General features: G+C 42.9%; 2 protein-coding genes across 3 annotated transcripts; both read left to right on the forward strand.

Annotated features, from left to right (window-relative positions):
• The first annotated feature begins 426 nt into the window (after window positions 1-426).
• eif4enif1 (eukaryotic translation initiation factor 4E nuclear import factor 1) lies at window positions 427-12,391 on the forward strand. The gene is made up of 19 exons (XM_076759015.1): window positions 427-775; window positions 1,495-1,612; window positions 1,703-1,776; window positions 2,577-2,704; window positions 3,534-3,808; window positions 4,258-4,456; window positions 4,623-4,786; window positions 5,549-5,687; window positions 6,113-6,292; window positions 6,684-6,955; window positions 7,618-7,692; window positions 8,675-8,861; window positions 9,241-9,329; window positions 9,647-9,780; window positions 10,057-10,138; window positions 10,263-10,386; window positions 10,481-10,795; window positions 10,941-11,111; window positions 11,387-12,391. Exons 2-19 carry the CDS (start codon window positions 1,544-1,546, stop codon window positions 11,572-11,574), a joined length of 2,865 nt encoding a protein of 954 aa, XP_076615130.1. The 5' UTR covers window positions 427-775; window positions 1,495-1,543; the 3' UTR covers window positions 11,575-12,391.
• On the forward strand, window positions 12,391-24,476 carry patz1 (POZ/BTB and AT hook containing zinc finger 1). 2 transcript variants are annotated; one of them, XM_076759028.1, is made up of 6 exons: window positions 12,391-15,073; window positions 16,650-16,713; window positions 16,825-16,996; window positions 18,304-18,462; window positions 21,251-21,463; window positions 21,910-24,476. In XM_076759028.1, exons 1-6 carry the CDS (start codon window positions 13,827-13,829, stop codon window positions 22,386-22,388), a joined length of 2,334 nt encoding a protein of 777 aa, XP_076615143.1. In that variant the 5' UTR covers window positions 12,391-13,826; the 3' UTR covers window positions 22,389-24,476. The 2 variants fall into 2 exon arrangements, with proteins under 2 accessions (XP_076615143.1, XP_076615151.1); XM_076759036.1 differs by lacking the exons at window positions 18,304-18,462; window positions 21,251-21,463.
• The last annotated feature ends 1,599 nt before the right edge of the window (window positions 24,477-26,075 follow it).

The following is a 26,075-nucleotide window of genomic DNA, read 5'->3' on the forward strand; positions in this document are numbered from 1 at the left end:
GGACTTCCTTCCTTATGAAACAATTTAAATTGTAACAGATTTATTCTCGCTGCACATACTGAGTATGAAATATCCGGAACGCACCCGGGGTCCTTTCAGAGTGACGGTAACTTGCAATGTATCCCTTGACAGCCCGTATGGGCGGGATCTCGCCTTCATTCAAAGTAACTCCGACTGACGGCTATTCGAGAGTTGCAAATCGAGCTAATCCCACGACTGTGAGTAGCTGCCCCACATATTGCCTCTTGAATGTTGTGAGTTTATGGTAAGTTATATCGCCATTAAACAAGTTACATTTTTCCTGCGATTTTCATAATTCTATATTATAGTTCCACGGTATGATTTGAATATTAAATTATAACAAAGCTGACGCACATGAGACTACTTTAAATTCTACAAAGGCGCGATGGACACAATGTAATCTTTCCTAGGACCTTCTTAAAGCGGCGATCAGAGGAAAATTGCTGCTACGACTTAGAAAACAGAGAAAGACCAGACAATTAACTGAAATTACACAGTCTCCGTGTGAATTAATTTGTTATTTGGACCTGTGTTATTGTGTTTAGTTACCCCATTACACTGTGCTTTTGCTGAAATCACTGCAACAACTCAACCGGCTTTAGATTTGATACTTGCTGGGTGGGCATTATCCCCATTCCCCAGCTAGTTAGCTAGCTAGCTAGCTAAAGGTGCTAGTTTTGCTAGCTAGCTAACTAACGTGAACTGCCGCTGCTTGGCCGTTAGCAACCAGTTTTCCACGCAGCATTCAAGCTGAGTAAGTTGGCCTTTTGTGTTTTTCTAAATATAGTAGATAGCCAGTTATTTGTATTTTTATACCACGAACGAGGTTTAACGTTACAGTTAACTGTGTGGGACGCTATCCTAGCTAACTCTCCACCAGTGCCTGGGCTAATTGTTAGCGTATGTTTTCTTGAAACTCAGTAAAGGGATGATGATTCATTTTTCAGTAGATTGGTTGAGTAATGTCAACGTTGGGTGGATTTTCTTCAGAATAGCTTCGTTCACAGTCTAGACGCTACAGGTAATGTGTCAATTAACGCTAGGTAAATTACTGTGATTGACAAGTCTCGTCTCATGTCAGCGCTCTCTGGCTGTTGTCAATTAACTTGCTAATTAGCTAGCAGCGTTTGTTAAACTGTCCGCATGCAAATTGACTCGAGGTTAGGTGAACTTAATTGTTAATTTTTATAATTAGAGTTGGTTGTGCTGTTTGTTCGTGTTGGAAGCCAGGACGCTTTTTTATGTTTTGCTGATCCATGGTCACAAGTTTGAAATGTCATCAGCACTAGAATGACTCGGTGCTGCTTCAACTTTAACACATACTTTAATTGATTTGATCGATACCAGTGATTAATTTATCAACATCAACCGACGCAGTAATTAACCTCATTGACGAGAAGGAGCCAAATGAAGTCACTGAAACTCTTATTGTCATGCTGGACTATCTAGATACGCTAACTTTGTTTCCAACAGGAACAGAGTCATTGTTGGGCTGGAAGCTGCTCGCTCTGCGTCTGAAATCATGGAGAACGATGCTGTGGACCATGTTAAACAACAGCCAGCAGCCACAGCTCCTTTCAGATACAGCAAGGTGATGACAACTACCAATAATATGATAGTTTAGTGGCAACACAGGCTTCTTCCTAATAGAAATTAATTAACCATGATCAATTAAATGCAGGAGGAGCTTCTGGAAATAAAAGAACTGCCCGTCTCCAATGAAAGGCCAGAGTGTCTCTCTGAGAAATACGACAGGTATGAATTTACTTCCTCTGATGTAAAAGTCCACACCATACATAATCCACATAATAGTATTCAGATTTTATCCAAATGATATTATATGGGACGACCAGGGGAGCAAGACTAATGAGAGAGTTTAAATGAACTGCATTGAAAAACTTCAAAGCTTCTCTTTGACAGTAATTGGCTTAATTGGATGTCCAGTTATAGATATGTCTTCCCTGGTGAGAATGAAGCTGATGAGAGGGAAAAAGCTGAAGCATTTACTCTTGAGTGTATAACATGAGTGGCTTTCATTGGTCAATTGAAAAGAGTGTGCTAGAAGACAAGATACATTAATTGGTGACTATTGTAACCTTGGGTGAAGAATGTATTAAGATTCTTTTGTCACTTTTACTTCACTCTTTACTCTTGAATTTCAGTGCAAACCGTTTAGACCCTTGAAGAAATATTGATCACATACAGCTGCAGGTGGCTGGTCAAAGGTTGGGTCTTGTGACGTCTTCATGAGACGTCACATGTAAAACAATGTTTGGTGTGCAGATGACTTGTCCGTTATTTTTTCCTATAAACTGTAGAGGCAATGTTGGCTTGGGCCACATGAGCATAATATTTTGATGTGTTTGATGTGTTTTTCAACCTTTTCTCTCTTAAAAGTAACTGATATGATAGAAAATGGCATTCCTCCTCTTGGTCCAGAGGCGGTTGAGATTTTTATTTTGGAATCATGTTAGCTGAGCATTTGTCCTGTTATAGTCTGGAAACTAGTTGAGTATGTCTTTTAATTGTGGGTTCAAATGGTGTTTTTGTTACAGTGATGGTGTCTGGGACCCTGAGAAGTGGCATGCTTCACTGTATCCCACTTCAGAGCGTAGCTCTCCGGTGGAAGGTTCTAAGAAGGACTATGTGGATGAGAGAGTCCCTCTGAAACGAAGAATCCCAGGTAAATGTCATAAAAATCATTAAATTATCTTACTGTCTGTAGGTGAGGATGGGGATTGAGAACTGGTATCAGTTGAAAACCAGTTCCATATTGTTTGACACATCTGAATCGTATGCCTCCGAGCCTATCATTTCCCTTTAATTATACTGACATTTTTTCTGACAGTTTGATATTGCAAAACAATGACAACTCATGCGTCTATGATGCTATAAACTTGCTTTCATGATGGAGAAAAAGTACGGTCCAAAGCAGGACTTCATTTCATGAAGTAAGATGACAACAGTGGTAGTTGTAATGTGTGTAAAAATGATAATTTCATGTAAGCGTGGAATCATCAGCAGTATGTTGAGACTTCTTTTTATGCAACATAACACACTTTTGTAGACACTGAAAACGTGTGTAGCCCACTTTTTTTCCCACATAAAAAATAGATGAGGAATCAAAGGAATGGATAAGAATCAGATTCATGAGCTGTATCGATAGTGGCATTGGGATCAAAAAGTCTTAATTCCCATCCCTACTCACAGGAGGATGTTTGTCATTGAATGTTATTCAGGCAATGTTTGTGATTAGACTGCTCACAACCCCTGAATATTCAGCAGCTCTGGTTAAGCTTCAACATGTATTTGTCATGCATAGTGTTGTCTTGAGGGATGAGATAACAATATATAAATCAGGAAGAAATGAATGATGTTGATGTGACAATCGAAAGATGATTTTTAATCTAGGCTAACTCTGGATTGTATGTTTGTTAAGAATATGACTGTGGGTGTTGTTTGTAGGTACATAAACATCTAAAACTGGGCCTTTTTTACTGCATTGTGTTCAGATCCTCGTGAGCGCTTAAAGGAGGATGATCTGGATGTCATACTGAGCCCGCAGCGACGCAGCTTTGGAGGTGGATGTCAAGGCAACGCTGCACTTGCGCCTCATGCCCGTCGCCCAATCAGCCCCCTCGAAAATAAGGAAAATGAGAGTCTCCGCCTTGGAGCTGCGCGCAGAATCGGCAGTGGCCGCATAATTGCTGCCCGAGCCTTTGAGAGAGAAGCTCGTGCAGAGAAAGAGAGGGAACGTGAGAGGGATTTCAAGGATAAAAGATTCAGGGTTGGTGTTCATTGCTGTCAGTTCATCCATAAAGCATTTCCCTCAGCATTCAGTGTGTTGAGGTTGGCATTTGTTTGCAATTTTGAGTAGGATTGCCAAGAAAGTCCACCATATCAGGCGCATATGCCCTTCAATTTGTCTAAAGAAAATAAATAAAAAATAAAAAAAATTACCTGTGAAGATAAGTTTAAAAGATAACACTAGCTGACAACAGAAATGAGCAGGTGAAAATAAAGCCTTGCAATTGGAAAATGTTTTTCATGAGACGGACTTATAATATTTCTCACTTGCTAGTAAAGCAATCAAGGCGTACTCACTGCTTATTAGAGTGAGGAAGGTGCTAAGACTGGTTTTCACTTAAAGAATGGTCCAGTTCGTTTAATCTAACTGAGCAACATGTCAAGTACAAGCACAGTGACCTCAGATTTGTCTTGTCTGATCCTTTGCAGAGAGATTTTGGTGACAAACGTGTGTTTAGTGAAAGGAGAAGGAATGACTCTTATGCAGAGGAGGAGCCAGAGTGGTTCTCTGGGGGTCCCACCAGCCAGTCTGAAACAATTGAGCTCATCGGATTTGACGACAAAATCCTGGAAGATGATAAACGCAAGTCCAAGCGGTCAAGAAAGAGGGCAGAGTCTTTAAAAGAAGGCATGTCAAAGCATTTTTCTTCAGAATTCAGTTTGCCCATTTTTTTTGTGTTTTGTTTTCATCAGTTACTGGAACTGCATTATATCATTTGAGTATCTAGTGTGACTGCTATCACGTCAGGGATACTTAAGATTTGGGTTTTTGTCTTCATGTTTATTGTGTGCAGTAGTAGAATGTAATGGCGGACAGGCCGGAGAGCAAGATGGGGTTTTGCAGTCCACTGCTGATCAGGAGGTTCCCCACCCTGATGTTCTGCCAGAGCAGTCAACTGGAGACTTTGACTTCAATGAATTCTTCAATCTGGAGAAGACCATGCCAGGACTGGCCTCTGTAAGTACTGGGGTGCACTGTGTGGTTTCGTTGGGTGTTTAAACGTGTGAATATCACAGATGGGATGGCATTCATAACTGCTTTTTCCTTTTATATGGTATTCTACGCCAAGCCAAACAGTAGGGGTTTTCAGGTCTGGTATCTGCACTTTCCCCTACAACCAGACTGGCTTTTCCATATATTTGTATAATGATAAAGCTTATTGTAGAGGCTACATTGACAGTTATGACACAGTTCTCACTTGACGAATTCCATAGTCTGCTTAGGTTCATGTTTTAGAATGAATAAACACGCCTTTTTGAAGCCAAGTGTAAAGTTTGCAGATACTTTGACAGCACAAGATTGCCTCTGCTGCATTGGCTTGATCTCATTGAACTTGCTCTGTGGTGGGAATTGTCACTGAATGGTGCGCTTTCTAGATATTTTTGTCAGTGGGCTACTGCATGGGGTTAAAAAGGTATCAACTATCCAAATTTATGCCCATCATTAGAGCTACATTAGACCTGCTACTAATTGGACAACTAAATGAACCAGTCGGCAGACTAAATAACACAGTTGTGTACTAATTGGTTTGTGGCATTAAAACAACACATGGTCAAACAGCAGTGCATTCACTGACACTGCCCTCAGGCTTCTAGCGCATTTTGTGCTAAATCGATGGAAAACATCCTAAACGTAAGTGCCACCTTTGTCCTTGTACCCTTCGGTCTGCCAGTTTTTGTTTCCCACCCTGTCTCAGAGGCGCATGTTTGTGTCTTGCAGATGATAGAGGACGTTTTGGGGGAGGGCCCTGTATCGGCTAGTCGCTTCAGTCAGTGGTTCTCCAGTAACATGAGCCCTTCGGGCAGCCGGTCCAGCAGTCTGAGGTCCACTCCTCACGAGGAGCTGGAAAAACTCGCAGGTAAATGATTTGATTTCCCTGGATGAGCTTCATGTTGCTTAAAACCTGCCCTAGCACTCTTTGGTGAAGCTGTGTTTAGACACATTTTGGTATGAAAACTTCAGGCCTGTTCTTTAGAAGAATGATCACATTAACTTTAATGTGCAAGGTTTTATTATCCAGATAATTCAGCAAACCTGCTTCATGAAACAAGTCCCTGGACGTACATTCAGGACATTATTGTGGCTTATTGTATCAAAATACACAACTGAAACAGGCCAGTCTTAACTCGACCCGACTCTGGGGGCATGGCATTAACAACTTTGAACTTAATCTTCACCAAGCTGCTCCTTTACTATATCATTCTCCAGTGCTGGCATATCACATTATTGCCTTTGTTTGTGTAATGGATTTCCTAAATCTTGGACTGTTTTGCTCCTCTGAAGGGCTTGAGCCACGTTGCACGTCCCCTGGTCACCACGGCCCTGCTCAATACTTCACACCGATTCAGTCATCGGAGTGCAAGGAGAAGGTGGACATCCTGGAGCTGCTGCATAAGGCCAAAATAGACCTGAAACCTCTTCTTTCCACCCTGTCAGTCAACAAGGCTCGGCTACGAGAAAGCAGTGAGTGCCAGTTCACGAAAACATTTGCAGTTATACCATGACATAATTTTTACTGCTGAGTACCAGAAAACTTGTTCATGCATGGTCAGGCTATATAGATAAGATTTGTGCATGGTAACGCATGTTTTGATTGCAGTGGAAATTCAACTGAGAACTCATTTTTTGATGGAAAAAAAAAAGATGGGGAATGTTTCTGGGTAATCCAGTGAAATACATCTATGTTTGGATGTCTGAAATAGATCCATGTGTTTGATGGCTTATGAAACTGGACTTCATGATTTGCATTCCATAGTCTCACTGGCATCTGCAGTAACAAGCTGCAGCATTTAATTTCCCTTTTGTCATTTTGACCAGTGCTACATAAAGTTTAGTAAAACCCATCTGTCCCCAGCTAACTGCGGAGCGGTGCTCTCGCTGGAGGAAGTGGAGGGAGAGATGAAGGGGATGAAGCTGGACTCAGAACCACAGGTGCGAAAGGTGCGGCCTCCACAGAGGGGAAATGGCACGCCCTTCATGGCTGAACATTTAGAAGAGGCTTTAACTGGTGGCTCCAGCGCCCGTCCACACTCACGTGACTCGGACATGTCGGCCTTTAATAAACTGGTCAGCAGCATGAAGGCAAGTGGAACTCTGCCAACTCACCCCAAAACCAACACAAACAATGTAAGTATTTTAATATCTTTTTTTTAATTGTTATTGACCCAGGCTTAAACTGGATTAGTAACAACATTGTGTATGTTGCAATGAAACTGGTAACCATTCATACAAGTCTGTCCTTGTGTGATGCTGCATGCAAGCATTTAAACTTCACCTAGATTGATCCACTTCATGAATGGACTTGAAAGTGATGGGCATAAATTTGTTTAATGGTTTTGGAGGTTGTTTTTGTGATGCATGAAAGCTGCAAGCGTCCTTTTTATGCAAGTTTGCTCCTGAATTGGTGATCTGTATATTTTCTGTACTGAGATGAGAACCACTGTCATTAGATGAATGCTCGTTAATAAAGATATCAGTACATTTATCCAAAGGCATACCTGACTTGCATAAGGGACTCTTTGATTGTGACTTGCATGTACAAAACAATCTCAGTGGGCTTGTATTGTTGCAGGTTAAGGAGATTTCACCAAATTGTACATTGGATAAATGTGCAAATTTTGTACCAGCTGGTCAGATACTTGAAGGCCAATTTGAATGCCATTTCTCTTTTGATGCACTTTAAAATGCTTCCCAAAACCTGACATTACTTACTGAGATGGGTTTTCACAAGGAAGTTGTTTTTGCTTGTGTTGCACCTGCCACACTGTCTTTCTTCCCGTACAATGCAGCAGCCTTCAGACCCAGCTGTGGTGACAATGTCTGAAGCTCCGGTGCCCGCTCAGCAGCAGAAAAACATATTTCAGGTGCGTATGTTGACTATCCTTTCAGGCAGATGTTGTAAATGTTTATTATGGGCTCGAGGTCTTCACAGGGCCACTCAGTTCCTATTAACAGAATTGGGGCCAGGTGCAAATTATTTTCAGTCTGAGGAAGGTCCCGTTGTACTCCAGGTTTGTGATCAGGTGGTGTGTCATTATCACAGGAGAAACCTGTTGTTTTTTTACAGCAGATGGAGAGTGTAACTGAAGTATAGGGGGGATATGACATGTACGTTGCTCTTTTTAACAGCAGCTGCTCTTTAACACAGACAGCAGAATGATTGTGTTGTCATATTTGAGTACTTTTGGGGCGACTGTGTTTTGAATTTGGTCCTCGGGTCTATTTCCCGACTTCTTGTGCAGTTGAAGCGTTGTGTGTCCTGCTGGGTAGATGACCATACACACTGCTGAGTTAAGACCTTCAATGCTGCAACATGTTGTGAAGCACTGCATAGACCCTCAAAATTAGTCTCAACTGAGTCCTTCAGGCTGAACCTCTGCACACTCCTGTGGGAGAAAAGTTTAATGTGAAACTAATTATTCACCTTTATGACTATCAGATGGAGGCAGTATGAGATAAATATTATATGTTTCATCTGGAGGCCATGCCTGCAGCAAACATCTCCAGCCCATACCAAACAGCCTACAGACTGTATTTTATAGAAAGAGTGAATGCACTTTTCCAGTTCAGATTGTGTTTGAGGGGCAGCCAAAAACATCACACATAAAATGTCTAAGATCATTATAAAATTGTGTGTGCTGCATCCAGTGGTGTCTTTACCAGAGCTGTTGAGAATGGTTGCTAGGTCCCAGTTTGGCAAGTTGCCAGGGTGAGATTCATGGGGGAAAAATACACACACTCACATTTTATGAACAGTTGTTTTGCACTTAAATCTAATTGCCAGACCAATAACATTAAAGTGAATTGAGACTGAAATACATATATCTGTATGTGCTGGTATTGTAGGAGCTCTTGGGGGGTCCTGCTCGTAGTGGCTCCCCCTCACTGCTTGGCAATCTGTTGGGCAACTCTGAGGGTCCAACAACCTCGGCCCCTCTACATGGCCTACTACATAAGGGCCCATCACCCCCTCTCTTTCCACAGAGGGCACCCTCACCTGACTACTTCAACAGTCGGTTGCAACCTTCAGCAGGTGAGTTCGTTGCAAAATCATACCTTGGAAATGGAGGTACTACACATTGTATGCATCGACTCTGTCTTTTAAATCTAAGGCTGAAGCTACTGATGTCATGAAGGTATCATCAGAAATGGGCCCAGAAAAGTATTTGGAATTGTGGAATCGCAGATCTTTTTTCATGAAATGTTTGTGCTCAGGACAAACAATGTTTTACTAATTCTTGGATAGACTTTCATGATCAGCAAACGATGGAAAACTTTGAATGTGAAGCAACGTGAAGTGTTAGTCATTGTTAAGATACCGTCCAAACTTCTTTACAGCTCTGTTTGCATGACATAGATGGTGTTGGTCAGACAAGATGGATCATTTGTTTCTCTCCCTCACCTTCCTCAAGGTTTTCCTGTTGGTCCTCAGCCTATGCTGCCTGAACAGTTTGCTGATGTACACAGGTCTATCAGCCCTGGATCTGCTGCACAGCAACAGGTAACACATGCTTGGACATGTTGAACTTGGATTAATTGCTTTATTTTTGTACACATAGTAGTTTATTTCAATCCTGTTGTGGGTGTACATAGTACTAAGAATGGCACTAATGGCTTGGATATGAATAGGTAACACTTTGTATGTTAACTATTTAATTTGATTTTTGTCATATACATTGTAAAGCATGCAACAATTCTCAGTTTACAGTGAGAGTTTTTATTTTTTCTTTATTAGTATATATTTTTAGAAAAGTAACACTCATCCTCATAAGACATCAGTTGGCGATCTCTTCACTTGTGCATATTTTGTTTGTCCAGATGAGGGCGCTCTCCATGCCAGTGAATCAGGCAGATCTTGAAGCTCTTGCATTCCAACAGGATCTTGCTCTACATGCCCACCACTCTTTCCAGTCTGGCTATAAGCCACCACAAGATAAATCTTTTCGAAATAGGTATGTTTTTTTAAAAAAACCATTTAAATACTTTATCATATGTATTAATAGAGAAATAAGGCTACTTTTTTAGCAACTGGAATGATGGAAAATGCAGCTTAGGGTGCTGCACATGACAGCAGTACTGTGCAGAAATGTAAAAAGAATGAAAATCTCTTGACAATCATGGGAAATATTTAGCTACATTGGTGTGCCGAAAGCATGTACCCAAACCCGATAACAAGGATTGTTTAGCATCTGATGGTTAGTTATGGCTGATGTGCTTGTGGTCCACAGACTGCAGCGTGCAACTCGCTCCCCTGGTCCAGGCCCTCAGCCTGCTGGAAGAAACTCTCCAGCCAATGCTGTCACCAGCATGGTGAGCATCAGCTTTACCCTCCCAGCCCTCAGTGCTTTGAACTGCCATGTAAAGTTAGGCTCTTTCAACTTTTGTCTGTATTGTCTACACCTCTTGATGTAACTAGTATTAATGTTTTCCTCAGCTGTCACCGTCATTTACACCCACATCTGTGATCCGCAAAATGTATGCGACAAAAGATAAAAGCAGAGATGAGCCATCAAGTCGTTCAGAGACCAAGGAGGAGGCAGGAACGCACTCTCAAGATGGTACAGAGTATTAAATTACCCACAACTTCCTGATTTGAACGTAGCCCAAGTATGACAGCATGATAACATTGGCATTTGGGTAATGTGATTACAGACAGCGGCTCACCAAACCTATACCTGGAAGTGATGGATGGGAATGCTGCCCAGTCTGGGGGAGGAAAGGCCGGCTCGCAGACCTTGTCAAACAAGGACCAGGAGCGTCTCAGGCCTGGCTCCGCTGGACACCATACGTCCACCATGCCACCTCCAGGACACTCCTCATCTTTCCCTCGTCCCATCTATCCGGTACCGCTGCTATCCCATGTACCTATGGTGCGCCCTCCTCCCCAGCTCCACCCTAATGTGGTTCAGCGAATGCTGGCGCAGGGTATCCAGCCCCAGCAACTTGGACCTGCTCTTGTGCAAGCAGGTTAGTGTTTAGTTTTTTGTTTTTTTTTTTTCTCCATGCTCTCATCTTTTGTTAAACGTCTCTGTGTTTTACTGTAATAGCTTTTTGTAAAATTGACCTCTCACCTTGATGACCTCTGATGGAAGTCTTGAATTGTACAAACCAGGTATATTTCCACCACATGTTGACCTTGCACAACTTCAAGGCTTGCCTCCTGCCCTGCTTGGACAACCGCTGTACCCTCTAAGTGCAACAGGGCATCCACTTCTACCTCCCAGAGCCAATACTCAGATGCAGTTAGCGGTAATGCAGCAGCAACTTCAGCAACAGAGACCAAGTGAGTGGAAGTCAAGTAGTACGACTCATTAAGGGCATGTGCTACCGTTGTTCTGTCTTCAGACATACAGCTACAGTCATATCTTGAATTTCATTGTATTTGTGCCATATAGAATAACCTAAAAAGAAAAGTGTGGAATAATTAAAAAGTTTTTATATTATATAAAATTTTTATATTGGACCTATAACAGGTATTTGGGTAAGAGCTTCCCATTTATTTTTTTTTTGTTGATGTTTTAAGCTCTTAAATCAATCTATCATTTTGTCTCCTTGCAGTACATCCAAGTGTCGCAGGCCCTCAGTCACAGAGCCAAGGCCCTCACCGGACAAACGGCTCCCAGCGACATGGGGGCGGCTCCCCTCTAGGCCTCGCCAAGTGGTTCGGATCGGACGTGCTAGAACAGCCGCTCCCGTCCATGCCGGCCAAGGTCATAAGTGTGGATGAGCTGGAGTTCCGGCCATAAGAAAAACACTGTACTGGATAGCAAGATTTTTTTTTTTTTCTTTTTGTTATTTGCCCATCTCCACCATAAAAATGTGAACTTTAATTTGAAAGAGCACAGACCTGGACAGTCTAACCCTGCCATGCTTTGTCTTCAACCGTGAAGTCACTGCTTTTGAAGAGGTTTGTCAGCAGAAATGGGAGGACGAGCGATGGCGAGGAGTTGTGCCGACTGACTGAATTTTCTTTTTTTTTTCTTTGTATTCGGCTCTACGCAGTAAATAATGTATAGGCCCAATTGTACAGACCATGGGAAAGAATCTTATTCTCCCTGTATATAGCTTTTTTTTTTTTTTTTTCCCCTTTTCTTGGTATGGGGGAAGGTGAAACTATCCTGCAGTTCAACTGAAAACTGTGAGAGACAAAGTCACCAAGAGCTGGTAGCATTCCTTTGTCTTGTTCAACTTTGATTCCCCCCCGAAGTTCACAGATAAAGGGCTACTGCTAGTGAGAAATGTGGGATTGATGAGTAACTTAAGTGTAAACTCTACTCTTCGTTTGTGGCATGGTGAGTGGCCCTTTTCTGTCTATGACTGGCTGGAGCGTTTCAAGACAACTCCAGGTGATGCAGCTAGCGCTGGTTGTGCCTTTTTTTTTTTTTTTTCGTTTGTTTGTTTTCCTTCCTTTTTAAACTGTGTCCTCTCCCATCCAACCTATCACTAGGGGGGTGCAGCACTGCTCACGTTGTCAATTTTTTGAGGGTGGTTGGGATTCAGTTTATGTGCTATAAGTTATAAAAAGCACAAATAGAATTAATAAATAAAATCTTCAGTAAAACAGTTTGCTTAATTGTTTTAAATGGTTTTGTAGTTCTTACTCATGCAGTGAATGTGTACCTTCTGACCACTGAGAGGAAACCTGAATGGACAGCTGTCTCATCCAAACACTTTGTAGGAATACAACCACTAATTGCATACATGTAAGGATACTGAGCACTCATGGTTGTGCTGCTTAAGACATTTAACTGGGTCACTGTTTTATTCAGTACAAGTCTACAATCCAGTGAGCAGCTAGACCCATTCATTGGCCAGGATGCTGCATCTGCACATATTAGCTAGTTGTAGATAGCAGGGCATTGGCCATCATGTGTGGGACAGTAACTGAAAATACTTATCAATGTAGAAATGTCATATTCAGGGTATTTTAAGAAGTGTTGTCCACTATTGTCAAGTTTTTATTGCACAACTTGGTCACAATCATTTAGTAATCACATCTAATAGATCCTTATCATTCAGTACAAAACAGCACTGATCAGACAATGCAATGTGCTGCAATAAATCCTATCTTCAGTTAAGCTTGTAATGTTGAGTATTGAGACTGTCAGGGGTGTTTATTATTGTTGTTTTGGTGGTGGGATGGCTTATATTGAAGCTTCTAATACTCTGCCACCCTCATGTATACAGGAGCAGACAGCAGCAGTAGCGTCAGTTTAACAGGCTCGACTTTAAGGTTAAAAAACAAATCTAAAAATTGATTTATAAAATGAAATTTTTCGCTCTGAAACCTGTTCACACTTATCCACACACTCCAAACAATTCAATTATTGCCACATAATATTTTTCAATAATACTGGGTTATACGGAAATGAGCGTCTATTCTCGTTTGTTTCCTTTTACGCTTAATTTCACGGGTACTTTTTTTTTAAATTGTTTTTTAGTCGAGCCAGAACTTACCTGAACGGATTGCACAGTGTGATAATTTTGCATGTGTGTTGATGTGCGTTGGGTTTACAGTCTGCGCTCGTACAGAAAAGGAAAAGGGGCTTTCGTCTTCATGCTTGGTTGGGGGAGGGGTTTTACAAACAGACCAGGCAGGAAGAGACCTGCGTGTTAACATTTTGGCAGAGCTAAAGCCACGAAAGACCCCTGCGGTGCTGGGGCTCGACTCCTCCAGCTGCCCTTACAATGACAAAATCATGAAAAAAAGAGAACACAAGGTCAGTCTCAAAACCCAAGAGAAACATTTTTCACGAAACAACAGCGACCCCCACCCCTCAAGAAACCAGGGTCAAAGTTCACAGGAAGCTGGGGGGCTGCCATTTTTCCCTGCTGCTGCTACTGCTAACGTTTAACGTTAGATGCTAAAGCGACGGGGAGGGGCGGTTGGTTTTGGATCCTGTAGCTAGCTGGAATCAACGGCTCGAAATCGATAAACAAAATCCGTCATTTCTCCTCCCGTCGTCGCTAACAACCATTGTTATTGGATGAATTCGGCATGGAGAAGGTAGCGGAGCCGTCTTGGACTTCTTCGTACACCTACCAGGTGAGCAAGCACAGTGCGGAGATGCTACACAACCTCAACATTCAGAGGAAAGATGGAGGCAGGTTCTGCGATGTGATCTTACGCGTCGGCGAGGAGAGCTTCCCTGCCCACAAGGCTGTGTTGGCCGCGTGCAGCGAGTATTTCGAGTCGGTCTTCAGCCGCCAGACGGAGGGCGACGGCGACGCCAAGGAGCTGGAGATGCACACCATCAGCCCGAAAGTTTTTAAAGACGTTTTGGACTTCGCTTACACCTCCAGGATTGTGGTGCGACTGGAATGCTTCCCGGAGTTGATGACAGCTGCCAAGTTTCTACTGATGCGGTCAGTCATTGAGATATGTCAGGAGGTCATCAAACAGTCCAACGTGCAAATCCTCGTCCCGACCTCACGCGGAGGAGACGCCAGCCTTTTCCAGGCCACGGGGGCCACCGAGCTGGGGTTCCCGGTGGCACAGCAGGATCTGGTAAACGGGACGGGAATGCTGGTGAACGGTCAGAGCTTTGCTAACAATGCACCGATGCATGTGGATGGGAGCGAAGACGCCGCCGCCGTGTTACTGGAGGACGGCGGCGAGTCGTCGGTGCCAATGTTAGAGCCTGTTGAAGGACTGCCCGTTTCCCCATCAGCGGAAATGCCGGGGAACGCGTTTCAGCACGACGCTGGCTCCCCGGGGTCGAAAAGGAGCAGGGGGAGACCAAAGAAAGCTGCTGGGGTAGTGGAGGCTGTGCCCTTTAATCACAGCACCCAGAAAGACAATGGGCTGTTTCCTTGCGGGACTTGCGGTAAAGCTTTTACAGAAGCTTCCCGCTTGAAGAACCACGAAGCGCAACATGGAGCCCACACCGGCGGTGTAAACAACGGCGGTGACAGCCTGTCAACAGCGGGCGGCATGTCTTTAATGTCTCAGCCAGGTCTGGTGGAAAACGGCGTGCAGTTACACGGAGGACTGACGCTGGACAACGGGCGCAAACGGGAGAGGACCAGGCGGCATGTCGGCTGTGACATTTGCGGTAAAGTTTTCCGCGACGTGTACCACCTGAACCGACACAAGCTCTCCCATTCCGGGGAGAAGCCGTACGCATGCCCCGTGTGCGGGCTCCGGTTCAAACGCAAGGACAGGATGTCGTACCATGTGCGGTCCCATGACGGGTCTGTCGGCAAACCGTACGTGTGCCAAAGCTGTGGTAAAGGCTTTTCAAGGTGAGTTGACCCGCTGACAGCGTGGCCTGTGTTTTACAGCTGTTAAACAAAACAATGCCGTGTGCCTGTGTGCACAGTTTGCAGCGTTGTTTCTGCAACAAAGCAGGCACTGATGGAGCAGTTCGCGTCAGCCCCGCTGCTCGTGTTCAGCAGGCTGTTAATCAGCTTCTGAGATGCGCACACACACACGAAACGTAGTCAATCGTCAGCAGCCTGAACTCAGGATCTAGTCCAAAAACAACAAAATTAGTTATACTAAATTTGTAGTCACTCTTCAGAGTTGGTACCAATTAACAGAGGCAGGTCAGAGATCAAACCCTGAAGTAAGTGTGTATATTACTCACGTTGTGGGGACTTAAATCTGTTTACACAGTCACATTATTGACTCACCTTACTTGGAACAAAATGCAGGTCCTCATAATGTAAAGCATTAAATTTTAGGGTAAAGGTTAGGTTTAGGCAAGTAGTGGCTATGGTTCAGGTCAGTCTCCAGGAAATGAATGTAAGTCTATGTAATGTCCCCAAAGTGATGAAAACCTAACATGTGTGCATTAATGTGTGTGTGTGTGTGTGTGTGTGTGTGTGTGTGTGTGTGTGTGATCATTAATTTTAAAAAGGGCTCTTTCTGAAAGCCATGACACTCTTAATCATTAGCACACACCAATCTTTGGGTTTGTTATGTCAGAAGCTGCACAACTGTCACTGACTGACTTGTCTCTGTGTAATTTGGCTTCAACCACTCAAACCAGTTTCCCAGGCTGAGTGTTCTCAGGCCCTGATGCAAACTCACTGTCACCACCTGCTGCTGTGGAGGATACATGCAGATGATATATGAAGAGAAGTCCAAAGTAGTTTGACGCTAACTGCTAAAAAAAAAATGCGAAAATGTGATGAGGGAGAGGGTGGAAGTTTGTGACAGAGCCATCAGCAACTTTTTGGTGTCTGGATTCATTATTTCAGCATTTGGTTGGTAAATGGTTGCCGCACATGACAACAACATCCAGGATTTCATACTGACTGGGGAACGGCGTGTCTTGACTGTATTCTTTTCATTATGATTCATTGTTTTCAGTTTCTTACTTGATGTGACAAATTCAGTACAGCCGTCAGCCTCTGGTATTTTACAATTTAGACATAAAGACAATGTGGATTCACAAAATCACACATGAATAACTAAGTGGGTCGTCACAACAGAGGCAATCGTTTTACGTTAGTCTGCACGGGAAGTTCAGCACCCACCCGAGTGAAGTGGACATTCAGAGGATAAAAACGTGCGTATTCGGCTGGCTCTGCTGTGGGTTCTTGGTGCTAATGTAGGTCCAAACATTACATTAGTCGCCTACTTCGGCTTTTGTTCTTCAGTCTCTAAGATGTGTTGTAAAATGTCTTCAGAGTAGTGTGTGCTTATGTTTTGGTTGCTGCTCTCCAGAAAGTAATTAAGAAAGATGAATAGAATGAGCGTCCTTGCTGATGCTGATGGTAAGAAAAGGCACATTTAGCTGTGCGGAAATGTATAAGAAATTAGTCATACATCTACTTTACAAACCCAAACATTATTTTCCTTTTTTCTTTCCAGACCAGACCACCTGAATGGACATATCAAACAGGTTCACACAACAGAGAGACCCCACAAGTGCCAGGTAACATTTAAGATTTACACCTCAGACTTTATAAGTCGCAGCCCAGCTAATGATGGCTTGAAACCAGAAAATGTGAGAAAAGGTGTTAACATGTTGATTTCCGCATCGCAGATTTGTAACGCCTCTTTTGCTACAAGAGATCGCCTCCGGTCACACCTTGCATGCCATGAGGACAAAATCCCCTGCAAAGTTTGTGGCAAGTTTCTGCGAGCTGCCTACATGACAGACCACCTCAAGAAACACAGTGAAGGAACACATAACTACTGTGGCATCTGCAACAAAGGTAATTATTTAGAGTGCCGCGTACAGTGATACACCACACTGTGACAAGCTCCTCATGTCCAGACAGATATTCAGCATTGAAGTCATGGACGTTCAGAGGATCAACACTTGCAGTAACCCGGCGTTGGTATTCTGCTGTGGGTTTTTGGAAAAAAAGGAAGGCCACTGAAATGAACGCAGTGGCTGTCTTTTCTCTTTTTTTTGTCCAAACATCACATTAGTCAACTACTGCAGCTTTGGTTCTTCAGTATCTACTATGGGTGGTAAAATATCTTCAACAAAAGTCGCAAAATATGTTTATTTTTTCCCTGGAAACCAGAGGAAGCACGAACATACCCCAAGGCTTTGGTCAAGGTGTATGTCGTCCCATTTGGGTGTCTTCTGCTTCCCGATTTGATGGTGCTACTCAAAGTTTTTGTAAATTCAGAGCCTTAAATGATTGCCTCTTCCTTTTTAAAAGCTACATTTCAATTCAAATCACTGCATCTGGACCATGCGCTGTGACTTTCAGGGACAGGCTGCATTGAGTTGTACAAAACATTTTCAGTTCTTTCTTTGCTGTCTGGTCTGTGGACAGGATGAAAGGCTCATACTGAATATGACAAATATGTCTGAAAGTTGGCCTTCACCTTGTACATAAAGTCTTGGCGCCACATGCTGAAAATGTTTTTCAGGCTTCTGCTTTTTTTGTGCTCATTGAGCACAAATACTGGAGTCCTCTATTCAAACCGGTTGAGATCATGCTTTATTCATTACTTTTACCTTTATGTACACAGGGAGGTCCAATGAAAGTTTTACATCTTGTGTGCTTTGTACACAAGACAATAAGAGCAATGTTACTTTTACAGATACAAGTACAAAGAAGATAAGAAACATGAAATGTTCAAAGCTGCAACTGAAATAATAAATAAAGTGGATTGAAGGGTAAAAGATTAAAAAAAGGCATCAAACCAGCAAAAAAAAATGGCAGATTAAAGCTGAGTTGATGCAAAAATACATCATTATGTTTTCGAAGAACATCTCTTCACAATGTTCTGCACACTTTGTTTCCGTGGGATGGGAATTTTGATTTGTGCCTCTTGCCCATGTTATAATGATGCTCTTCACTGTCAAAGAGATGGATATTAATTTAACTTCCCCACAAAAACTCATCAGTGCTCCAGAGTGTTTTTGGTGGAATCAGTCCAGACGTCCATCGGATCATCGCCATCGAACAGCCTGTCGGCTTGTAACAGGACGCCCCTCCCCGTAGTCAAAGACCTCGAGTGTGTCAAACAACTGCCTTGTTCTTTGTTCTTCTGGTCCCAGGTTTCTCCACAGCGTCCTACCTTAAGGTGCATATAAAGACACACCATGGCTCTCCACTGCCCCCCTCTGCCACAATGCACACCTTCCCTGAGCCAAGGGGGGAACTGCAGATGCACAACGGCAACCCTTACCACATGGGACGCCAGTGCTCAGTGGAAGGCAAGCAGCCGCCCGCCCCATCCCAAACTGTCATGTTTCTGGCTTTTCATTTGCTCTGCTGCTTTTTTGGAGAAACATGCTGCTGCATCTTTGTGTATGTTTAAAACACAAGCATACATCGACTTCTGCTGCCCAGCTTTTCGCTCAAACATTCACTGTTGTGCTGTATCATGTGCTGGTTGTCTCTCTGCTAGCTAACCGGTGTCTTGTAGTCAGAGGAAGCAGTGTAAACAGAACCTTCTGGTGATTAGGTAGAGGGGAAACAGCTGGAAGTGCTGCACACCTCTTCGGATACATTTTCTCTGTTCCCTCACTGCTACACCATTTTTAGTCAGTAGTGCCACAGACAGAGCTGAAACAGTGTCCTTATAAGTTTCACTGACTCATGTCAAAGGTCAGAATTACAGAAATAGCTTGAGGAAACCCTTTGATGTTGCACTTATGAGCAGCACATCTCTTACTATAGAATGACTGCAAGTCAGTAGGCTGATGACTCGTTTACTCATACGCTCTACAGAACTGAAACTTCCATGGAAATCATGACCTTTTCTGCTAACGTGCACCTATGGGACTAAAACACGGCAATGTTATTAGGCTGGAAATTGGAAATATAAAGCAGACAGTTGTTAAGTTCCCATTGCCACATGCAGAAGTTATCCAGACTTCATAGTTCGCTTTTTTTTTTTACAGATGCTTGGAGTGCTGATTACTTTTTCTTTCTTTTTTTTTTTCCTGGTATGTGAGTGTCTGTCCAGCATGGCCATGGCATCCTATGGTTAACAGTGTCTTGTTTACTGCTTGGCTGATCCATCGGCAGTTGTTCAGCAACGCACAGTGTTGCATGATCGTCTTAATGTGTTCTCCATTTGCCCTGGATTCATTGAAACTTTTGTGGTTGTTCTCTTGTGGGAGAAGCAGTAGCATAGAGACAGTGCACAGTGAGCAGAGAGCCGCAACCACGATTGGCAAAAAAAAAAACAATATGGAAGACCATGTTTACATCTGTGATTGTATTTGTAACTCTGCAATTGCACGGATAATCAGAGAAATTGAAAAATATGCCATTCGGCATACCAAGCTAAGGTTGGCTAACCAAATCATTGGTTATAATGAAGCCGCCTAGTAAATCATTGAAACTGATCATGCCCTGTCACTTTGTTTGCCATCTTCTAAACTGCATCGTGGTAGACATTTTGCTGCAGGCGCTTTAAACACACATATTCTTTGATATATAATTGCCATTATCCATTTGTGAGCTATTTTTAGAGACTGTCTTTTTAATGAGTGATATTATCAGTCTCAGTAGCACAAATAGGAATCCATTAGCACCGTATTGACCTTAACTGGGGAAAAGCTTCCTGCTTTGGCAAGTGGAGACCTGAAAAGCTCGTTAGAAGTCAGCTGGTTTCCTCTGAGGTGAATCCAGGATGGTAAAATCAGTTGTGGTTGTCATAGCATCTGCCAGTCAGTTTGTGACAAGAACAGCATGTCACGCTATGCAGTGACTCACAGATATGCATAATCAAGATGTCAAATGGTCAGTCGTGTTTTTCCTGTGCCCTATGGGCAGCGTTTATTGTTTTTGTTTGCCTGCTCAGGTCATGATGCAAGTTTGTCTTTTCTCAGCTTATTTCCGAGATGGATCCATCCAAGGATAGCATGGCTGAAGGGTTAGATGATTGGCTGAGTCAGTCTGTGGTGTCACCAAATGAGCAGACCTTTAGTTACAGTAGCATAAATGTGTTTTCCTTCAACACTGTCGACTACAGTTTGTATATGTGCATATTTGACTGTCACACGGCAGATAGGTGTCATCTAAGCAGTTCTCAATGTGATGCTGAGCATGACTTGTGAAGTTACAAAGCTAACAGCTCTGACTGCTACGACTTATCTGAATCGAGGGTCTCATGATAGAGGGCGCTGTACTCTGTTCAGAATGTAAAGCCCCTTGAGGCAAATTTGTGATTTGTGATCCTGGGCTACATAAATGAAATTGACTTGACTGAATATGTGAGCAATGAAATTTAAGGAAACGCTACTTAGCATTTGGTGAGCTGAGAATTCTTGGCAATTGTTTGGTTTTAATGATTTAACTCTGAGTGACAAAGCTCATTAAATATTAAAAAAATCTGATCTACCTTTGGAAATGGTCGTGGCCAAATGGGTGTACTGTCACTATATTTACTGCAGTTTTCACTGTAGCCTTCATTTAGTGTCATGCCGTTTGTGAGAGAAACAAGTTATGTGTGTGAACAGTATGCTTAGTTATGCACAGTCTGGGCTTTTCTCACTGCGATCATCTGACATGTCACAGCAGGACGCACAGATGACACTAATAACACGAACGATGGCTCTCTGTTCATGTATGTGTGTCAGTGAGCCAGCATGCACAGTAGCAGGGTATTAAATGTGGTCATTTTTAATGTTTTTAATTCCACCTGTGTTTAACAAGTCAAACTGTCCCTGTGCGAAAGGTCTGTAGTCAAACGGCTCACAATTTGTTTAATTTTATCTGACAAAAGTAGCACCTGTATCAACTGTCAGCTCTTTCATAAGCACATCACTGAGTTAAGTGATTTTGCTAGAGGGGAAAAAAAAGGAGAAAGGTAATTAATTCATCACTCAACAACATTCAAACTAGTAAACTTGTCTAGCTTGCTTTGTTTACAGACAGCTTGTCATATACTAGTGATGAAATGAAGGTGATTCTGTCCGTATGGTTTCCGCCGACCTGTTATGTCTGCCCCCCCCCCTCCCTTTCCTTTCTCCCTGGCCGGGTGTTGTGTAGACCTGTGTGCCAGTCGCCAGCTGCTTCTCACCTCGTCTGAGGCAGAGGGTCGCTTTCATGGGCTCTCTGGACACCCAATTCTCCCCCAGCCTGGCCCTCCCGCCTTGGGCCTGCAGCCTGAGCTGCTCATGGGGAAGGCAGGTGGGGCTCCATATTTCTGGGAGTGTCGCTCTGGCGGGTTGCCTGGCTTCCCCGTCCATGGGCCTGTCTCAGGTCAGTACAGTCCAGCAAGAGGGTGGGTGGGGGCATGGTGCTAGCACTGCCCGCTGGTCGGATGAGCACAGCAGAATTATCAGTGGACACTGGGCAAATGGACTGAGATAGATGATTGTAGATTTTAATGCTATAGCCACATTTTGAAGGAAGTGTGTGTGTTCTTCTTACTGTATTTAGCGATTGATCTGTAAAATTAATAGTCACAATTTGTTCTACTTGTGCTTGGTGCCTTCTCACTTAAGTTCTCAAGTTCAATTTTTAAGTTTTTGCAGGTGACAGACATCTACTGGATTGAAATATTGGACAAAACCTGTTTTGTAAACGATTTGTTCTAATTCATGCCTTCCTTTCCTTCCATTTTCCCTCTCTCTCTCCCTCTCTCTCTCTCTCTCTCTCTCTCTCTCTCTCTCTCTCTCTCTCTCTCCATGCTGTGTTTACCACAGACGGGCAGGAAAACGCTGGAAAATGTCCTCATCTGGAATCAGAAGAATCAGATCCTTCATTTGGGGAGTTGACCAACGGGGACGAGCTTAAATCTCCACACAAACCCGACGGGCCGGAGCTGGAGATGCCCTCTTTAGCCTGCAACGGAGCCTCTGCAGGGGCCTTGGGGTCTCCGGAAGGATCTAAAGCCAAGACGGACCCTGAGAAGAAGTTTACCTGCGGCATCTGCGGCCAGGCCTTCCGCACCAAGTCCTACCTCAATAAGCACCAGCACAGAGTTCACAAAGCCCAGAAGGCCCAGGGGGGTTCAGGGTCGGGCTTGAACGAGCTGGCCCCCGCCCTGACCTCTCCCTTCTCCCCTCAACAAAACATGTCTCTGCTCGAGTCATTTGGCTTTCAGATAGTCCAGTCTGCGTTCGCGTCCTCACTGGTCGATGCCGAGGCTGGTCAAAGTGGAATCGACTTTGGAGGGAAGTGACGTGTTTGCTAAAGCTGTTGGAAAGCCTCTCGCTCTTAGGACAAAGCCGGGTTGCCCACAGAAGATGCTCTGTATTTGGGAATAACTTTGCCTCAAGACTACTTTTTCTGTTCGTGACATTGCTTAATGTGTATCCGATATTTTTGTCACAGACTGCCATACGATTCCTACTTTTTCTACTTTTTCAGAGTATGAAAAGTGCGTGTACGGTGTTTGAATTTTCTTTATAAGGAAACGACATGAAGGTTTTTTTGTCCTCTATCTGATGTGGATCTGTTGAAGTTCTGTTTGCTATGCTTTCATTTGGTTTCGCCTTGTGTGTTGTTGAGCTTTCTTAGCTGCACAAATATTTCTTGACACGAGGTGAATTATTTACTGCAACTTTGAAACAAGTAATTACTTCTTGTATGTTGGTGAAGTCTGTATTTATGTTGTTTCTCTGCGTCTTTGTGAGAAGGATGTTGTTTTTCTTAAGGACAGGGATTTAAATTGGCAGGTTTAGTTTAATTAACTATTCTAAGAAACATTCCTAACAGGCCCGAGGCATATTTCACGGCACATTTGGTATTTGCATTTTTCTTTGGCCTCGTACAGAACGTGTCACTTTGCTGCCCACTGATTAGCATTGATAGCTGTCATGGACCTTGATGAGTCACTATTGACAATGTTACAGCTGTGAAGCACTTTTAAAACGTGTATCAGTAAAACGAATAAAAGCATCCGCTCAAAGCCCATCTGGCACCACAAATATATAATTTCAGCTAAAACTAAACTAAATAAGCTACCTCACAGAAGAAAGTAACACCGTGGTGCTTTGTGTGTCATAATCAGATTTAATGAATAAAAAGTTGGAGCAAATTGACAAACAGACGCCAGCCGCTCTTCCTGTCAGAAATTAGAGAGCCTACAGTTAATGTAAGTGGAACAAAATTCTTTTTAAGGCTCCAATAGGCGGTGCCACAGCTTTCATGAATTTGTTTATTGTTGTTTTGTTTTTGTTTGTCGTCCTACTGGTAAAATTATGTGTTTTTCCATTACTTGAGCAAAGCCTTTGATGAGTGTTACCATTCACCGTTCACCTGAGCGGTGGTGTTGCTGGGTTTTCCGCTGATGTGGCAGCTGGAGGGTCGTGCTCTGAACGATGCAGATCTCCTGACGGCTCACTCGGATGTGAAAAGCCCTTGATCGTTTTTTTGATTAGATGATTCACAAAATGGATTATTCATCTGAAAAATTGGAGGAGAGGAAAGCCATTATTCCTGTGATCTATACTGTGTACAGGATTACCTTTTTTGAAAATGAATTTTCCTGGAATAAGATGTTTTTAACCTGTAAAATTTGTCTGAAACATGCCTTGAGCTTGGTAGGAATGAGTTTTGTATCCCCCAAGATTTCTGAGTCTCGTTTGTTAGGTGTTCAATCAGTTGTGTACATTAAACAGGGACCAAGGTCAGGTATATTTTCAGTATATATTCTGAGAAATGTAGATTATATTTTATTAACTTATTCATGCCCTCGCTTTTGTGTACAGTTTTTGTTTTAATTGTCAATTGAAAATCTAGTGATTTGCTCATTTAGATCAATTTTCACTCTAAATTATGTTAAACGGAGATGCGTGGTTACGTGTGTGTCAGGCCGAGGAGTCGCACCCTGATCCACCAGCCTCTGGAACGACCAAACGTCATGCTACTTTTCGTGCGTCACGTGATTAAGCTCACTTTAAGCCTCCAGAGTCTCTTCCTCTTCTTGTGTTGCTCACCCGCCTCCTGTCACATTGCCTTGTTCTGTTAGTAGGTGGCATGTCTTGTGGTTTGCACCTGTAGTCGCTCGGTTAAGGCACAAGCTCATCCATCTGGGTGTCTAACAGCGAGAATGTGCTTAAACCAAAGTGTTGTACCCGAGACATTCCCGTGATGGGATCAGACTTTTGTTGGATGGTTCCTCAAATCAACACGCAACGGGAGCCTCACGTCCACTTTTATGCTTTGATTTTTAAAAACTCGCTCCACGTTCACTGTAGTTGTTTTACATGTCAAAAAAACAAAACAAAAAAAAAAGAAACCATACAAACACACACACACACACACACACACACACACAAAAAAAAAACACCATAAGTAAAGTGTCATTTGGTTTTGGATCACTGTCAGATCGTATCCAAACTAAAATCTTTTATTGATCTCATGCAGCTCGCACATCAGACGAACATTTTGCTCATGGGTTGCTGTTTTTTCTTGTGTTGTAAAACCTGTATCACGATGCAAATCAAACACAGTCCAACAGTGAAGGGGCTTAGCAGTGTGTGTGTGCATGCGTGTGCGCGTGCGTGCGTGTGTGTGGCGATAGCTCTGTAAAAAGAAAAAGAAAAAAAAGTATACGTGTCTGTGGGAGTGTGTCTCTGTGTTTGATCTGTGTTTCCTGCTTTCCTTTTAATTATTATTTGTGAGTAATTTAGTCTGTTAAATTCAGTACATTCCTATATTATTTATGGTTATGTTGTGATTGTAACACGTGTATATACCATTCATATACACATTCTATAAATATATATATATAAATATATATGAACCAACCAATATGATCAGTGTTTGTCAATGGTGGTCCTGTACATATATAGATTTTTTTTGCTTGTCTATCACGAGGAGGGATGTTAAGTTATGGCCATTTGATTGAAAGTGTAAACTGCATGTCCTGGCATGCGAGCTGAGCTGGGGACTGAATGTCGATCACTGGTTGGTGGCAGTAATAGTTTCGCTGTTCGCTGTACTGTCACTCTGCTCTGGTAGTGCTCATGCTGCCAGCTGCACAACTCATGTCTTTGACCAAGTGTTTTTTTTTTCCCTGTCCTTTTTTGATCCACTCTGCACTAGTATTTACTCCTTTAAAAGGTAATAAGGGTTGATTTGTTATCAGTTATGCGAACACAAGTGGAAGATGCTGTAAGGAAATGCTGTTGCTTTTGTTTGAGTGTTTTTCTTCACCGGGATGTATGATTTTGTTTTTCGCTCATGTTGGTACTCGAGTGTAAAAGATGATTTTCAAGGATTATGTAGGCCTAAGTGTTTTGCTTTCTGCTTTTGGTCTGTTGCAAAGTGCCTTCCAAATACTGATTGTGCACAGCAGTGGATTAAAAAAGGTCCTCTTTTCTAAAGGTTAAGAATTGTACAGAGTGACTTGCATTGACACTTTTGTATAAAAACACACACAGAAAATGTACAATATGTTAACTTGGTATTTTATCATCGTACTCAACAAGATTGCTCTTAAAACATGTGAGCTACATGTTTTGTTATAACGTCTTTGGACATATTTCAATATAAGCATACTTTTCTATAGATATTTGTTTTTGTACTCTGTTATGGAGTCTCATCTCTCTTGTTGGTACAGAGATGAGCATCAAATAAATTGCAATTGAAAAAGCTCCTACATTTTCTCTTGTAATTATTAGTGGTGGATAATGAGAGTGAATCCATCCAGGCCTGGCCGTCAGGAGCTAGGGGCTCCTCATTGGATGTGGGGTGTGGCCAGATGTCAGACCCTAACCTGATGTGGCCATTTTACAGGTACTCTGGTACAGCAGGGGCACTATGCTTCTGTTCCTGTGGGGAATCTTAAAGGTCCAGTGTGTGGCATTCAGGGGGATCCACTTGGCAATGGTGGTGAGGAAAACTTCTTTTTGAGCGAAAG

This window comes from Chaetodon auriga, chromosome 2 (genome assembly GCF_051107435.1).
Source record: "Chaetodon auriga isolate fChaAug3 chromosome 2, fChaAug3.hap1, whole genome shotgun sequence".
Taxonomy (NCBI): Eukaryota; Metazoa; Chordata; class Actinopteri; order Chaetodontiformes; family Chaetodontidae; genus Chaetodon; species Chaetodon auriga.